The sequence below is a fragment of the Opisthorchis viverrini genome, assembly GCF_000715545.1.
Source record: "Opisthorchis viverrini unplaced genomic scaffold opera_v5_122, whole genome shotgun sequence".
In the NCBI taxonomy this organism is placed as follows: Eukaryota; Metazoa; Platyhelminthes; class Trematoda; order Opisthorchiida; family Opisthorchiidae; genus Opisthorchis; species Opisthorchis viverrini.
Window position 1 is genome coordinate 720594 of NW_008751780.1, and position 18831 is coordinate 739424.

The 18831-nt window shown below is 45.0% G+C and overlaps 1 protein-coding gene across 1 annotated transcript in view; it reads right to left on the bottom strand.

Annotated features, from left to right (window-relative positions):
• T265_13960 (hypothetical protein) overlaps positions 1–18831 on the bottom strand; it is a gene marked incomplete at both ends in the record, with an annotated part of 76856 nt that overhangs the window by 25026 nt on the left and 32999 nt on the right. The window contains 8 exons of the mRNA XM_009171361.1: positions 526–792; positions 1086–1387; positions 3064–3448; positions 3926–4098; positions 7673–7830; positions 8376–8769; positions 13705–13798; positions 17971–18132. Coding sequence (XP_009169625.1) covers positions 526–792; positions 1086–1387; positions 3064–3448; positions 3926–4098; positions 7673–7830; positions 8376–8769; positions 13705–13798; positions 17971–18132 — 1935 coding nt within the window. The remainder of the gene's footprint in view (positions 1–525; positions 793–1085; positions 1388–3063; positions 3449–3925; positions 4099–7672; positions 7831–8375; positions 8770–13704; positions 13799–17970; positions 18133–18831) is intronic.

Here is an 18831-nt window from a genome sequence, read left to right on the forward strand (position 1 = left end):
ACCCTGGGCCAACAAATTCCAGGCTATTGAAGTTGTAATGATTACCAACACTGCTACCGTGTATTAGGGAAGCAACTGGCTTTCTAAAGATCCGCGCTACGGATAGACGCCATGCATGAGCAAACTGTAGGAGATGGATGTTAGTAAAAGAAATGCCCGTAACAAATGGTAAATCATGCCACGGTTGTTCCATTTTACGTTTGGCCTGTCTGTGTGAACCAGATCTACACCGGTCCTCCTAGATGTGAAATTTTAGCGGCCAGTCGTCATAATTATCGGCAGCAGTGCATCAGCACTAAATATCGGTGCCAAATAGTTAGTTGTGCGATGAGGCGTTTCAGAGACAAAGTTATTTGCGGACAAATTGGGACAGCGGCAAGTTGTTCCGCAATAAATTGACGAAATGGACTGATCAGTATGAAACGGTCGGTTACAGTGGTGTGCACGTGAGACAGTGGTATCATTACGAGTCACGGTGGGTTGCATGAATGTAAAACACATCAGAAAGCATGCAGTTGGGATTACCTGATTCAGGTGAAATAAAGAAAGGATGCTGGAGATGAGAGATCGACGGCTTTGACGATTCGAACGGAGCATTGCGTACACTCCATGGTTCAGAGCCATCGGGTGGGAACTGGAGGACGAAGGACCACAAGGGGAGCAGGAAGCGTCGGACGCGTTAAAACCACGGACAAGTGGAATATGCGTCAAATTACTGCTTGTTTCCAATGCAGTGATTCGGAGAAGTAAATGCATATAGTAGGACATCCGGAAACCAACACCAACATGTATCTAGGATAGAAAACCCCGAAAACAGAGGTTTAGTAAACCATGGACGCTGAGATTGCGAAACAACCTAACATCTAAACTAGCAAAACCATCAGGCTATTCAGTAGTAGCAAATGTTGCACTGTGGAGTAAGGACAACGCTACATCAGATGCGCTGCTGCGTCTGGTTATGCACTGTATCACGAAGCACCGTTCTTCATGCTTGCGTCTTTTTTGTCTGTATTCAGGGAACTCGAAGCCACCAAACGTTCATTGGCAGACATGAAGAAACAACAGACAACAGGAATAGCACTTACTGCTACGAATCCGGGCATTTTACGTTCAGCTTCCACCAACAAATGGGAAGCACGTGAACGGTTACTGCTATCCGGATCCGTTTGCATGCATATGAGGAATGGCAGTGCTTGTGTCGGTTGAACGAGACCTTGACGCATGACAACGGAGACGAATCCCAGAGCAGAAGTGCGAACATTTGATGACGGGGTCAACGCACAGTAGTTCAAAACGATTGGTAAGTAGTCCTGTGCAACGGCACTCCCGTGTCCAGAGCGACCATCTGCTATCTCTTTGAGCGACTCCGTTTTGTGTACAGATTGCCCTGAACAAAGATGACAACAAACTGATGACAAGTGCGGTCACAAATGAATGAAGTAAATAGTGGGTGCAAGTATGAGTGAATAACTAAGGATGGAATCTTGTGTAAAGACCCGCTGCAAAATGTGCAGGCAAAAAGATGCAATATCATGGGGCCAAAACATGGATCTTCAGTAAGCGGCAAGCTCTCAAAAACTTTTGGACAAGACTGGCAACCTCCGCTAGTGTTTTATAGAGTCAAACCATATAAGGCATGAGTGGGTCGGATGGTGAACGTCTGAATTCAGAGGCCTGTTACCAGTTATAGCATCTCTACCACTGTAAACGGAAACCAACACCGATCGCGGAGAAGAATGATAAGAAGGATCTGACTACCATTTTGACTTTACGGATTCATTCAACCGATGGATACTTGCATGATCCATATAGAAAAGTGACCCGAAAAACGTTCACTACGATGAGATATTCGACAACCGAAAAAGAAGGTATAACCATGTGGGAGAAAGTGTGACTAGCTACGGTCAGCTGGGTCGCCTAGACACCATTATTTGAATATTTATGGGTTGTATATCCTAATTAGTCATCGATCCTGAAGGAAAATGTGATCAGAACCAAGCTGCGCTCTTGGAATCAGATCGACTGCTAATGAGGAGATGTGACTGGCCTGCAAAAACACAGCCAGAGAGGATCTAGCTTACAAGCACAACAGCCGTCAATTGACCATTTGGGTAATAGTTACACGCGCTGCAGCAACTGTTCCCGGGAAGCTGTTCTGCATTAATGTGAATTGAGATTGAAAGGCAGTAGTTCATGAGCAAGTCGAAATCACCATACGCAGAACTGATTGTGGTGGGTAGAACGGTATGATGGTGACGAGGTATGTACAAACACATTGAATTGGGCTGAGCTGAGCGCAGCGTGAATGGAAGTTCAGTCTGGCAGGAACAAGCACAAAGGATTTTATCGCGAATAGTGATTGCACCCAGTATGGCAACTCGGCTATTGGGTTGATTAAACGTATACACACCAATCAATCAAATGATCATACGTTTTCGCCCGATCACATGTCGGGTAAAAAGACGGTAGCAGGATACCAAAGCTGGCCTAAAGTTGGAAGGCTAACACACGTGGAAAATGCAACAATGGTTAAAATTGATGCCTGACAAACGGGTGAGTCATCTGAGTAGTTATCCGTATTACTCTTACTTTTAGCTACTCTCATTCCTCATGAGATCGGGAGCAAAAAGTTAATGAAAGCACTCAAAGCGAGACTCCCTGTCATTATAGGAAGCAAAATATAAACCAATACCAATGGTTCACCTTAAAAACTGACGACTAAGGGACCTGGTGCTAGTCTACCACAAGCATTCTAACGAGTCTAATCCTTCCAAAACTCACCAAGCGAACATGGATAAAGATTGACGTCTATGGAAGTGTTGCAGCTGGTACAGCCAAATAGCTGGTTGTTGAGCTCAACTGGATCAAACTTGGAAATAGTTTCGGTTTACACATAAACAGAATTGTATTTCTTAAAGCCGTCTAGCGTCTTGTCAATAACGCGTCCTGACGCTAGTAACTCCACTAAGCGCAGGTGACTGGGAAAGCTCAAATTCTGGTGGCCAACAAACCGGCAAGTATTCATAAAAAAAGAGTGCCGAAAGAACGGCGATACTGACTTACATAGACGATTGTCAGCAACCATTTGGCGTTCGGTTTCCATCAAATAATGAGTCAAATTGTCCAACACTATACATTGCATTTCATGAAATGTGGAAATTTTCATTGAGCTCATTGACGGCAAAGATGCATGGTCCATAGTGAAGAACCGTGACAAAAATGTACGCACACGTTTCGTACACAAAAGGTGATCATGGCGGGATAGGACGAATCCGAGACCCATCACAGCTTTTCTACAGAGGTCCGGATCGTTCATCACGTACTGAGAAGTCCGTCCACTACCGGTGTCTTCAGATGCTGCATCTGCTGGGAGTGGAGCTGCCGCATATTCCGCAAACAACATTAGGGTGTCCACAACTTCATCCAAGACGTTCGAATTGCTTGAAGCCTGCAGAAAACATGAACCAAATAAACGTTGGGTTACAAGGGGCCGACCTGAACAGAATACCAAACGCGAGAACTAAACGTAGACCTAGGCACGTGGACCTATAGTGCACCTAAAACGGAAGAATGTCTAATCGAGTCCGAAAATAAAATTAGCGTCAGATAACAAATACCAAAATACACTGGTGAGGAACACACAATACTCAGAAAGGTATACGTGAATTCTGTACTTTTCTAAATTGTGTCCAATAGCATTATCCCAGAGGAGTTGAAGTCGGCTGAGGCGCGAAAATCGTTAAAAATTGCGGTACATCTACTAGACAAGGGGCTGAGTTACTGTGCCATTCGATGACAAACGGCCCAAAGTTCGTGAATTGCTGATTTTAGTGCAAACAATACTTCAAAGAAACGAAGATGTCAATGGAAACCATAAAATGGCGAAAACAATACAGGATCGACATTTGAGAAAATGAACACATACCACCCGATCTGTAGTTGTCATTAGGTCCTCGATTTCGAAATGCTTGCACATAAGTCCGACAGTATAAAGGGCGCGAAGTACCGACGGTCTATTTCGAGACGAAACAGCCGATGTGCTGGTGACCTTTGTAGATAGGGCTTTCCGAAGACTGAATGATAAGTTGGTAAGCAAGCCTATAGGCAGAGAGTGAAAATTGGAGACAAAATAGCACCAGAGTTCTCCAGCACATCATGTATATGACACCTATGGTCACGTGGTGAAACCCATTATTCTGTGGAAAAGCAGTACATGGCACTTCCATCATTAATCATATTTAAAAGTTATGGGTAGGAAGTAGTACGGTTTCGGCAACCCAAAACGTATGAGCGTAAAAAAGGACTAACAGATTGCAGACAAATCCCCTAAGCCCTGTCTAGTCTGGCACAATTCGGTACCACTTTATCCCACGTTCATGACAGCAAAAAGCCGATAGGAAGCTACGACCGAATAATTTCCCATCTGCTTTGCTTGTGCTGGAACGCAAGTGGAACTTTCCTTATGGAAGTGGTGTTCGACAGTAAAACAAGCATATAAATAAACCAAACGACAAAGGAGATATTTCTTAAAGACAATTTGCACAATGAGTTGCGCCGACACACAAACTAGATGGGCGTGCGAAAAAAATAAGCTATTTAACAAGGGAAGTAACGAATGACACCAAACTGCTTCCCGTTTCCCATTTTGTTCTTCTGATCATTGCAGGCTTTATGCAAACAAACTAGTATGATTGTATAACAATAAAGCAACAGTGTTTTACATTAGTGCTACTTTCACCACGGATGATGTAACATATGCACTCCATCAACACTGTGCTGATGTTAGGAAAGTACATGATATACTACACGGAAACAATCACGCAAAGCAGCAAATCGTACAACTAAGTCAGCAGGTTCAACAATAGTAGACGCAAAAATAGGCACAAGTGGGCCTAATATCCACTGTTCATCGGACACTTAACCTAGTCATACAGTAGGCTCACGTTACATGACCCTTCGGGCGAACGAACACGTCTGATGGCACCGGAGAGCCGACTGTAATAAGGAAGGATCGACTCCTTTCAAACAATACATTAATTTATCTGTAGCAGCCACTGTGCACTGCTATTAGATTACATCTGAGAATGGAGCTAGTAGAGTACGTCGATTAAGTTGGGTGACAGAAAAGATTCTCAGCAGCACAATAATGGAGAACGAAACCTAGAGATGCAACCGTCTAGCAAGAAGTACGAAAATATATACATGAGTACCGGTATTGTTCAGCAGCACAGGCGAAAAACCACAGGTTCAACCAATATTACTCAAATTTTCGACTCAGTAAGATACGATAAGAATACCATGCGTCGAGTGATGTTGCAACGCAAAACAATATCCCTGATATATATTTGGAATTGCACGATCGCAAAGATATCTGATGCAGGCTAGCAAAAAAATCACTAAGCTGTAGTACTCTTTCGGTGCCTCACTGCCATGCCACTCAAGAGAGCACGAGGGCTGGGATACTGTCAGGCTGCCTAAGCCTACACTGGGGACGTCGAGGAGGAGGTCGGGTTCGAACTTTCCAGTTAGTAAATTCGCGTTTTAACCACTGAGCCATCTCCACATGCCATCTCATGCAGGCTATCGGGCAGTTATGAGTTCTTCAGGCTGCACATGGAATAGCACAGTGAGGATTTCCAACGCGAACACTAAAGACCATAACTTCAGGCACCCATTTTATGCCTGTCAATAAACGAAAACACCACGTTGACCGTCTGTACGAGACGACAACGAGATCGGATCAGGAGTGAGTCGCCTGGAAGTTGCTAAGTATACTCATCAGCAAAATACATTGGTGTGAACGACAGGAATTCTTCAACTAGATGTGTTACAAAATGACCACCTCAAGTTTCATTCATTTGGCCTTCGAAGTGGCGCAAGCTACGACTGTCTCATCGATTTTCACAGCTGACCTAATAGTGTCACATTTACACAAACTTTTCTTGGCCTAGGCTTGCTTAGATGGTACTTGGTCGGATGTTTTTTTTCTTTTTATCCATCTACACAGATTCCATCCGAACCAACACACATTTTGACCTTTGTGTCCGTCTCGCTGCGAAGGTCACCTGTGGCTTAGAGAAAAACAATACGTCCTGATCGTGCCGTTCTTTTACAATTCAATAAAACGCAGTGGGCTTACTGGAAAGTTCAAATTTAATTCATCATCAACATCATCATCGACAACATCATAGTTCAACCCTGACGCTTTGCTGCCGTACAATCCTGATTTATTGGTAATATAATTGTTCACTTGTAGCCCTTTTCGGTGTCTGGCTGCCATGCTAATCGAAAAGAAAGGAGGGTTGGAATACTGCCAGCCTGCCCTAGCCTAGACAGGAGAAGTGGAGATGCTGAGGTCTTATTAGAAACACAGAGATTCCGACCAGTGAATTCGCTAACCACTAAGCGATTCCCCCCCCCCCCCCCGATCATTTTGAAAGCCTTACTTTTGGAAAAAAATAAAAGCAGGCGGGGAAGAGACTTAGTGCTAGCCTACCACAATCATTCCGAGATGCCTAAACCCCCCACACTCATTCAGCCACTTTGGATAGAAACTGACAACAAGAATGCCACTAACATTGGTAAGCAGTCTTATCTTCCAGTGTCTCCAACCAGGCGCAATGGGGATCACGTGGTCCTTATCATGAAAGGTGAATCACAACAACAGAACGCAGACATTTCGTAGTCTCTTTCATACCCTTCCGCCAGGTCAAAGGTCGGTTACCATTACGCTTCCGAATCGGATACGGAAAGCAGCACTCTCCGCCAAACGATGGTACGTCATGTGCAATACGTGGCTTAACCAACGCAGCTTCTGGTGCTGGACGCAGTCTTCAATGGAAACTCCATCTTTCAGAAGAGAAAGCCCACTTCCTAATTGCTTCGTTAAGGAATAGCCGACACCAATCTACCCGAGCTATGGTTCTGAGACAACAGTCATCAGCCCTAACTGAAGAACCTACGAGGAGAGAGTTATTAATGGGAAAGGGAAGATGAAGTATATAAAAGAGGGAGATTCAATTCCATAATCTGCAGGCAGCTCACATAAGAGTAATAACTGACATTATCCGCCATTCGCACATAGCTGTGTTCAGAGTAATCTCATTCTCTACCGCATTCTAATTTCACACCTTTGAAATCGCATTGTTTCAGTCCATGGCAAGTTGTTGGAAAAGCTGACTACTTGAGAGCGGTCGACAGTTCTAACAGTTCAAGATCCTTGTGGGGAAGCTGATGAGCACCTAGCCAATAAGAGATCCTGAAGTGAAGAGAGGTGACAATTATGAAAGGGAAAGCTTCATCCGAACGTAAGTCCGCATTCAGGACCACTATCCTTCCGTTTATTGTCCGTGGTTGCGTAAAATGGAATCTAGTATGGGCGCTTTGAAATATCACCTCATGTGTCAAACCTGTGGTGCTTTTCAGTCAACTGTTGATTGCCGCAGTTTTAGTAACTCTGAAAATTCGCGTTACGGGTGCAAAGACAACCTTAACATGACTCAAGGAATAACGCACAATGCGGACAATTAAAAGGCACTAATCGACGAGATACGATGAGAACGAACGTTTCACGGGAAAGAATAGGCAACGAGGAAACCAACACTGATCTGCAGGTAAAACGAGGAGACAGCAGTGCTAAGACTAGTTACACAGGATCTATTAAAAAACGTACCGTAAAATTGACCAAAACAGACAGCCACTTGAGCATGGTCTTTTAGCACACGGTTCGTCAGCATGGCCAAACAAGAAAGCGAGGAGTCCACAACGACACGCCCTTGACGCTGGATCAGTCGGACCAAGTTTCGCTCAAGATCATGTAATTTGTTAAGCCTGAATAAATGTTAATCGGTACACCACGTAAACATTCGCGATATGATTGCCGAAACCCGTATCAATAAACTATGATCAAATTAGAAAAAGGACATCACCCCTGTGGATCCCAAAGTCCCATAGGAATGTTGAGCTACACATTCCAGTATCGTCTTGGTTACAAGATGTATAGACAAGAACCGGCACAGTCCTGAGGTGGTGGGTTCGAGCTCCGACGTTTTAGATTCAGCAATAAACTACATGCGATAAAGCCCATCAAGACCTTTTACCGATAAGGCATCCCGGTAAAACACTAGACGCTGGGGTTGTTAATAATCGCTTTGGTGTATTGCACTATAATACCTCTGCAAAATGGAACCTTATCAGCGGATGCCCGATGAGTGGTGCCTTCTGAGCAGAGGTAAAAAGAATATCTATCCCCTCTATGTTAGTTCTATCAAAGTCATGGTAATGTGGTACTTTTATTCCACAAATCCTATGCGTCTGATGCATCTTATGGGACTACATAAAGTAACTGGTGCATTAAGGGTAGACAGGCTACGTACGTTATTCCGTCAGGTAAGTCCAAGTCAGTAAAGCTGCTATCCACTTTGGCACCAGAAGTGAAAGAAACCAAAGTCATTTCAATCACGCTGATCAGGTGAAATAGACACTGAACGTCCATACTGGCGCCACCGCTACTGCTCACACAGGGCTCTGTCGGGGCCGTTTGACTCCCAGAGGATACAGCTGAGTTGTTGGAAGGCATCACGGGAGATCTATGTAGCAGATCGACAAAGAATTTGCAGTGTGAACGCAACAGGTTGGGTTTACAACGGCTGATGAGATGGAGACTTGCGAGAAGACACTGGAGTGTGGGAGGTGGGAGTGAAGTATTGGTGTGGGATTGGGGGAGTTTCTTGTGTTTCGGAATTTTCGTAGAGTGTTGCTGGGAAGAAGCTAAAATGAAGAGAACATGGCGGTCTGTGACGGAAGGGAAACAAAACCGTTACAACTAAACCCATGTACGCACAAGGCAAAAGGAAAGCGACAAAAACAGAAAGGGGTTCAACAGAAAACAACCGGTATCCGCTTGGTCATAACCTCAAGGCCGTAAATTCTGGTGGATATTAAATCAAGTAGGATAATTAACTGCTGAAAAGGGGATATGCTGAAGTCCCCCAAATAACAACAATTCCATCATCGACACGGCAAATCATTATAATCCTTTCGATTCCCAATTGCCCCTCAAAGGGTACCACAACCCCGAAAGTGATAAAATAAGTTGTTGTTTCTGGAGAGAGAATAGGGCGAACAAATCGAAGGGGAGAGGAGAAATCGTCGTATGATAGAATGGGTTCCTTCCGTCTTGACTCTTTTTAAAAGTGACTTATTATTACAGAGGACGGCCTGCACAACAACGCCCGATCAGCAGTCAAATGAAATGGATTCCATTCGTCACCCAAATCAACCAAACAAGACCAAGCGACCAGGCAGGAATGACAGCTCCAGGGTAGGGTGCGTTCATTCATAATTGAACATTGTGGTGATAGGATATTTGTAGCGGACCCAGCTTTATACAGTTGTCCCCAATCACTGCGATCGACAGTGGTGTGCAATAAAAATTGAGGTGCACTGCTATGAGAAAAGAACGGCTGGATCCCAGTGAATTTCGATCTCACATTATCCGTATACCGGAGGCCCGTTCATTCGCAAAAAGCTACGTAGGTCAACTTACCGGTACTGACCACTAATAAGTAGATAAATATAGAATGGCTGATGGTTTGTCTACGGAGCTTGGTAACTGCATCTCGAGCGTTTCGTCGCTAACGTAACCGCAAGCACGATGCACAGATCTACAACCAGGCGGTGAACCTGAGCCATTAGTATGCCGTAAGAAAGGATCACATGACTACGAGATACAGGTATCATATCATATAACTATCATATGATGTGTCTGCACGACGGAAAAGTTCCTGTTTTGACCAGGAATCCACCAGTCCAGCTCGATTGGCGGTTATCGGTAGTAAAACGACTCGACAGGGTATCAGGAAGGTCAGATTCCTGGAAGCATATGATGTGTACGACGGAAAAGTTCCTGTTTTGACCAGGAATCCACCAGTCCAGCTCGATTGGCGGTTATCGGTAGTAAAACGACTCGACCGACAGTCAGGAAGGTCAGATTCCTGGAAGCAACTGCAGAACGCCCGGAACCTACTGCTCCACCAAAAACTCAACTGGAAAGCCGGCAAGCGTCCAGGCCAGTCAATCATTCAATCAATTCACCAAAACCTAATGAGTGTTCTTGCGGCCACAGAAGCACGACCGAATGTGATTAGCGTTCAGGCTTTTCACAGAGGCACGATCGATGCTGATGGGTGTTCATTAACGCCTATCAGAGAGCCTGGATCACTGTCAGAAAGTCCCCTTTAAATAGCGTGGGGCCGTTGTAACTTTTGCTCACGCTCTCTCACTCACTCGCTTGTTCGGAATACAGCTGTTGTGTTCCCTTCTGTGAGTCTTTTCTCTCCGACACTAGGCACTGGAGTGGGTCAGCAGCAGATACCACAGATTGACGAATCAGTAGATATAACAGATTGGCGACGCCCGAACCCACAGAATCATGACAGTAACTGCTGAAGCGTTGAAAGAAATCCTGCTGCAACAGCAAAACCAGTTTGAAGCCGCACAATTACGTTTAGTGGAAACATTGATGCAGCAACTGAAAATTCAACCACCAAATTCTGCTCCAGATACAAATTCAGTCGACTCGATTGCCAACAGCATCACGGAGTTCCATTATGACCCTGATGCCGGCCTAACGTTCGATTCGTGGTTCAGACGTTACGAAGATGTTTTCCGAGTCGAACTGAAGCACAAAGATGATGCCTGGAGAGTACGCTTATTGCTCAGAAAGCTTGGCACAACGGAACACACACGATATTCCAACTTTATCCTGCCTAAGAACACGCGAGATCTCAGTTTTGACAAAACCGTGCAGCAACTTTCAATGATTTTCGGTGAGCATTCGTCCTTGTTTAATATTCACTACCAATGTATGAAACTGGTGAAAACGGAATCTGAGGATTACATCACTTATGCCGGTAGAGTCAACCTTGAATGCGAACAATTCAAGTTATCTACCATGACAGAAGACCAGTTCAAGTGCCTTATTTTCATATGTGGTCTTCAGTCGAATTCAGACAGTGATATCAGGGGGAGACTATTGAGCAAGATTGAACAAACTCCCGAGATAACGCTGCAGTCTATTACTCATGAGTGCCAGCGCCATGTTGGAGAAGCCCTTATGCAACCCTGCTTTCAACATCGCCAAGACGACATCGAAGCAACCTCCTGTGGTGACACAGTCGAATGGAGCAATGCCTCCTTCAGCATGCTGGCAATGCGGCGAATGGCATTTTGTGCGATTGTGTCCATACAAAAAGCACAAATGTTCAGTGTGCAATCGACGTGGGCACAAGGAAAGCCAGTGCCGGACGCGGAAAGCTAGCCAAAGACGCAGTCAACCCCGGAGGTCACGAAGCAAACGGAGCCAATCAGAACCGGAAGTCCGTGCTGTGGTGTTGGAGACCATGAACCAACTACCCGTGACTTTTGACGCGATGTGAGATGCCACCAAAAATGACAGCATATTACAAAAGGCAATGGAGTACCACCAATCAACCTGGCCAATAACCAATCCACCAGGGGAACTCCGGAAACTTTTTCATTATCTGTTGTCAGTGGCTGTCTTCTCTTTGGTGACCGAATTGTCATTCCCACCGAACTTCGTCAACGGATCCTAGCACAGTTCCACAGTGGACATCCAGGGATAAGCCGAATGAAGGCTCTTGATCGCAGCTATGTCTACTGGCCCGGTATAGATGAGCACATTGAGCAGTTATGTCGGAGTTGTTTCCGTTGCGCAGCTGTCCAGAAGTTACCCAACCGACAGTCACCTCAGCCACAGCCAGAAAAACCATGGTCGCGCATCCATGTGGATTTGGCCAGACCAATTAACGGACAAAGCCTCCTCATCGTTGTCGACGCATTCAGCAAGTGGCCTGAAGTCTTTATTATGTCGGAGACAACAACGATGGCAACCATCACTAAACTGCGACATTTGTTTTCAATATTCGGTATCCCGGAAACTGTGTCCGACAGTGGTACTCAGTTTACATCCCACCAGTTTAGCGAATTCGTTCGAAGACACGGCATCACACATGTTACTTCTCCACCATTCCATCCCCAATCAAACGGTCAAGCTGAACGGTTCGTTGACACCTTTAAACGTGCGCTGATAAAAGCAGAAGGGGAGGGGACCACGACAGAAGTGCTGGATATGTTCCTGCTGAACTATAGAGCAACCCCTAATCCACAGTCTCCGGACGGTCGCTCTCCAGCAGAGGTTCTGATGAACAGACGGTTGAGGCTTACCCATGACGCTATCCTACCAACACGTAATTGCTTTCAATCACCAACAGAAGGAAAACCAACATTCCGGCCTGGCAACCATGTGCTTGTGAGGGACTATCGCCCCAGGCACCGAAGATGGACTGTTGGAGTCGTCCTCAAAAGAATCGGCCAGGTGATTTACAGCGTCCAGGTTGGATCGTTGATATGGAAATGACATGTCAATCAATTACGGCCGACTGAGTGCCAGATATCAAAGGCGGAAGAACAGCTACTAGACCTCAACCTACTGCTTGAACCCTTTGATCTCCCAATACCAGCACCCATAGCCACCGCCTCGCATGTACCGCTCAATACAGATCTATTGCTGCAACCAAGACGCCGTACTGGTCGCATCAGAAAAAGGGTGGAACCCCTACGACTTGATCCGCGTCAAAAATCTTACGTTGAACAGTCAAAAGGGGGAGGTATCAGGAAAGTCAGATTCCTGAAAGCAACTGCAGAACGCCCGGAACCTACTGCTCCACCAAAAACTCAACTAGAAAGCCGGCAAGCATCCAGGCCAGTCAATCATTCAATCAATTCACCAAAACCTAATGAGTGTTCTTGCGGCCACAGAAGCACGACCGAATGTGATTAGCGTTCAGGCTTTTCACAGAGGCACGATCGATGCTGATGGGTGTTCATTAACGCCTATCAGAGAGCCTGGATCACTGTCAGAAAGTCCCCTTTAAATAGCGTGGGGCCGTTGTAACTTTTGCTCACGCTCTCTCACTCACTCGCTTGTTCGGAATACAGCTGTTGTGTTCCCTTCTGTGAGTCTTTTCTCTCCGACACTAGGCACTGGAGTGGGTCAGCAGCAGATACCACAGGTGGACGAATCAGCAGATACAACACAGGGACTCTAACAGCACCGAAGGAATCAAGCCAGTGGACGATCGCACTCAATTAATATCGGTTAGTTGAGGTATGAAATACGAGTATGGAAAGGCAATAAAGACCATGCACAGTAAGTTCTGGATACACGACTATTCAAGATTTACCTATGACCGCGACGAAATACCCTAAACAGAGTCCCATACATAAAAAGCGATTCTAGTTGATCCTCTTTCTCCCTGTACTTGGTATCCATGGCATCAAACAAGTCCAGTCAATTCAGTAACCCTAGAGGAGTGACTATAATTCAGAGACCATGATATGTTTTGGGAATTATAACGATGCAAAAAGTAATGAATGATCGAAACTGAATCGACCCGATCAATAACACGGTAGATGCAACTTCTGTTAGTTGATGTACCGTGTGTACTGAAACCGCTACTGGACTTGACGGTATGAAAGAACCGAGTGTATTGCAGGGACGGTCGTCGAGAAACATCCGTCATCATCTCCTAGAAAGCACTCACAACAAAATCGTTTCGATAGAATCGAACATTTTTGTGGCAACCAAAAACGCACCAAGAAATGCTGTAAGATCGTACTCACAGAGTCGTTTGACCAATAACAGTAAACGATCAACCAGCTGAACACAAGCTGATTCCAGAAGTTCTTCTTTAGTGGGATCCGAGGTGGTAAGTATCTGTAAGATGAGAAAACGCAGTTGATGAAAAGCGGTTTCAATTAGTGTAGCTTGAACCTAAACTAGCATTGTTAAGTAACATCACCGAGTATCAGCTTTCACCCACTGAATGCTTTGGGCTGACAGAAAACCGTACTGAAGGCTACTGTCGTTGGGACACAACAGAAGACAATGTGATGACAAAACTATAAGTGAACCAGATCCGACAATACAGAAACTAGAAGTCGAGTACCAGAAGAAAAGGACCGAGAAGCCGGAAAATTCTCGATGAGCGACGTTGATAATTTAGGATGGATAATTCAGACTCCCAAGCGGTTAATTATAAATGAAATAATACTAGAATCGTAATCAGATTGATATATGGACACTGGCAGGTAATCCCGAAGCAAGCAGGAAACACTCTAAATTCAGTTTTTAGCCAAAACATGTGCATGTTTGAGGCCAATCAGTGAGGAAGTGGACCGGCAGAAACTGAACTAAACTAACTAATTATCACTTTCCTGGACATCCGAGTCACTCCTAAGTGTGATACTATGGAAATTTCAAATGATCAACAAATGAACAATCAAGTAAACAACAATACCGAGCTGACTATCTATGGTCAGTAAACATACTGACACGAGTGAGGTGCCTGGGGTTAAGATGTGTCGATTTCCGTGTCTGTACAAACCGTACACCCAACAGAATCCAGAGAACAAGTGAGGACAGACGACTAATGGGTAAAGAAACCAACGACAACAGGAAATGCCACCAGTATCAAGCTATAAACGGTGTTTAAAGGTTTAAACTGTGACAATTTCGTCCATGCGTGACAAGAGAAGTGGGAATGGATAGCTACAGAGGCGATTACGTTGATGGTAATTGACGTCTTGTTGCTGGGGTGGAGAGGAGGAACGTATATACCTTGAAATTATATGCTACATGGTTGTAAGATATTGGGTGTGCGACCGAGTAATGTGTGTGACCATTGATATGAACCGTCCCGGAGTCCCCATCCTGGGAGAAAGCAGAACTGCAGCCGAGTTTGATGCCCATAGTTATGGTACCTGGTCGTTTCGTCAGTCAACAGGAGAATTTATAGGCCGCAATGCAACCGACCTTGTAGCGAGCGAGAGACTCAGTCCAAGGTTCGGCTACCGATAGATCCGAAGCATCGAGTAGCATTCAAACCCACACTGATCAACCCACCCACAATACATAGCCCATTTTGACTGAGGGACGTACTTTGTACAGCTGAATTGTGATTCGAAGGAAGTCAGAAAACAACTTAGCAAGATAAGATGAAATCATGAATGAAAAACCCTTCTGCTGGGGCATGCCGGTTGGGGTGGGTACAGTCAGCAGAAAAGAAAGGTAAGCATTACCACGCCAATCGGTCCAACGGGTTCCTATGACAAAACTAGCGCATTAAGGCTTTGTTGTGAAAGAAATTGGACGAGAAACCTAACGATGGCATTGGATACTTCAAACTGGTGCAAGTTAACATTCCTTAACGCTACCGTCGATGGACAGAAACTGACAGCCAGGAACAGTAGGCAATGCCACATATATGTTTCACAGCCACCGAAGTTGAATTTTCCAGTATATATTTCAAAAATTCATTTTAATCGGGATTTCATCCTAAGAACGCTGCAAATCCGGGAAAAACAGTACGGTCGTTTCATCGGTTGGGGCTCAAGAGTACAGGCCTGACGAATTTCCATATAGCTTCGAACCGCGACTTCCGGCAAGCAGCTGAAGACTGCACCATTCAGCCATGAATGACTACTCAGCGTCGTGATAAACCTACAGATAAACAAGGCGGGGTCAATTTTCTCATACCATCATCAACTTGAACGTATTTCATTCAGAAGGGAAAACATCTCCAGTCGTATAAGCCTTAAAACTGTGAAACCAAAACCTGGGAAGCTAATCAAAGCGTGATCACATAGTGTGAACCGGGTTTCTAAGGATGCGTTGCGCTATATCCTGTTTAAATTCAAGTTAGTCACACTGGTAATGAGTCACTCATGGTAGTCTTCAACCACCAGCTCAGATGTGGATTCGAATAAACCGAGAAGCTCGGGAGCGGCGCACTGATGAGGACTGTCCACAATGAGCAAACACCTATACACAGCACATACTGGTCCCACCTTGAAGACACTAACACTGAACACTTTATTGCACACTCACAGACTATGAACTTAACAAGGGTTATGGTTGGTTATGGTTCAGTTAACTCCTCATCAATCCAGTAACCCAAAGGTGCGAGTCGAGACCATTTGTACGACCATGAAAGACTCACTATCAGTCTCTAATGCCTGTTGGGTCGAAGTGCTCCTGGGGTGTTCGAGTACGCAGACGACATAACTCTTCTGGGATTTGACCTCGTGGCAATGCAACCAATATTAAATAATCTGAATAATCCCGCCTTACGGTTTGGAAACGTTTCACGCCGGCAAAGTGTAAAGTGCTACCGCAAGACTGGGTGGGGTGGGAACCTGACCTCGTGCTTGTGGATGAGCTGATTGAGGTAGTAGACAAATTTGTATACCTGGACAGCTGTATTAGTCCCCGTTTATATTTCCATCAGGATTGGGAAGGCCAGAGCAACTTTTGTGAGCCTGTCACCCGTGGCGTAGGCGTGACATCAGTTTATCCGTCAAGGGTAGAGTTTACAATGCCGCGGTACGCTCCATATTATTATATGGCCACTGCACCCCGAGGACGTCAAGACTTTCTGTGTTGGACCACCAATGTCTTCGGAGCATTGCCCGAGTCTGGTGGGAACATCGGATTAGCAATGCTGAAGTACGTCGAATGGTATTCGGAAGAAATAACACACCCTCGATAGATGAACTGACTGCAGTGCATCGGTTGCGCTGGCTTGGCCACGTGCTTCGCATGCCGGTCGACGATCTCCTCGAGGGGTTCTTTCGCACAACCACGTGAAGGTTGGAAGAGAGCCAGAGGCGGCCAAACAATGACTTGCCAGCGAAGTATAAAAGCCATTAACAGCGAACTCAGCTATTCTGGTAACTGCCGTCTTCCTGGATGAGGATCTCGAGATGGGCCATATCAATAGTTAGAGACATTGTCAGACTAGGTCTAGTCGCGCCCTCAATAGCGTTCATGCATCCAAGCTAATGCCTTCAACGCATAGCTCCCTTCTCAATTTCCCCCCTTAACAGTCCACCGACAGTCCTGTATTTACGCATCAATTCATCAGTTTCAGCCTCCAATGTGCGACTACCTTCCCCACTTCTCCAAATCACCGGTGAACGAAAATATGGCCGCTACAACCGCTGTTCTTACAGCTGAACATGATGATGATGAGAGCAACATGAAGCAAGGCAGACGATCTGGAGATAAATGGGTAATTCTCGAGCGACCGCCAAACATGGTGTGATGGTATTTACGCGTTACAACCGCCAGCAACAGCAGGAACAGCAAGGTACATAGAGAACAACATTAAGCTTGAATTCTTCAAACTTAGATCTCCATTTGTTGGTAACTATCCCGTTACCAACACTGGTCATTCACGTCTAAGGTATTTGATTCCACGGTCAACTTTGCTCACACTGGAAAAGTTGTGCGGCAGCACTTAAAGATGCAAGGTGCACCCCAAATGAACTGGCGACAGGAGTGAGGTCAATATATTTGACTTAATTTGCTGGTATCTAGGCTAAGTATCGTCTGCATATTCTAGGTGTAGCTAAAAACTGAGAATAGTAAATATGTGGTAGGCATGTCCTGTAACCAGTTCTCTTGGTGAGCTAAATAGCAATGGTAAACTATAACCCGGACAAACATCCTGTTGGACACTGAAATCACATACATCAATGGGTTAGGACTCAGGGATCAATGTACCGTGAGAAACGAACAGTATAGCTTCACCATGAGTGCGGAATCACAGGACAGTGTAGTTGACTAATTTTAATGCGGCCCGAGGCTTAATTAGTGCCTAAGTAGTAAAGAAGTGCCAAACAGTCTACAAGGAAGTTAATAAAGTAGCCGATGTCCCGATTTTTTCCACATGAATAATGTTAGCACATGTCGAAGTATCCGCACTGCAAAACACTCACTTAGGCAAGATCCTCAAAAACTGACAATGACACGTGACTTCGGTCAGAATCCATGACTTAACGTGTTAGAGAATCGGTAGGTTTAATATCATCTCACTGAAAACTAACCTGCTTGAGAAAAGCCTCCAGCATATCAAAACTCCCAGAGCGCAAAACGGAGATGACTCCGCTAAGGCTCGTGATACGACGATCCAACAGTTTCGAACAGATTATATTCGAAGACGGAATCGGAGTGAACCATAGGTTGTGGAAAAGTTCGATGACGAGTTTCTGAAGATTGTGAGTGATGTGACACGCACGATACAGTTAACAAAAAAGCTAGTGAGAAAAAATGACCAGCTGTTTTCGAACAATAACGGTACATATGAGAAGCCAAATAAGTGAGTCATGAAATGGTGCCAATGAGCAACATCACTAACAAGTGAATGCGTGGAAATCAAAAACGCAAGCAGTGCTTCGGTTTGCGATAGGAAACACCATAGTGGATCTTTTTAGATTTTATTCCTTCAGATACTGCGGCTAGTGAGCTGTTCGCACAGGTGCTGCATATTCAAAGCCTGTTGAAATGTGGAAGGATCGGGTACCAAAAAGAGGTGGTCTAATAGAGGAATTCCCCTGTATGCTAAAGAAGCTTGTTCTACGTCCGTTCAGAGTAACCGGTATGTTAATACATAAATCCAACAAGGTTTGGAACTGATCAACACGTATTACACTGTTCCGGGAAAAGAACTTGAGAAGTCGGATTCCGGGTTATTTACTCCCAGATTCAAGATAGATCACTCATTAAGAAAACTGCCTATGTTCTGCATCGACCCATATCCGAAAACAAGTGCGGCACCTTGAGAAACAGCTGTACTGTACTGGAGGAGTTGGTCATATAGCAGCAAAAAACTACAGAAAAAATCCACACCCCTAGTGACAAAACCGGGGTGGAATAATTAAGCGATTTATCAAAGTAAAGTTTCACGA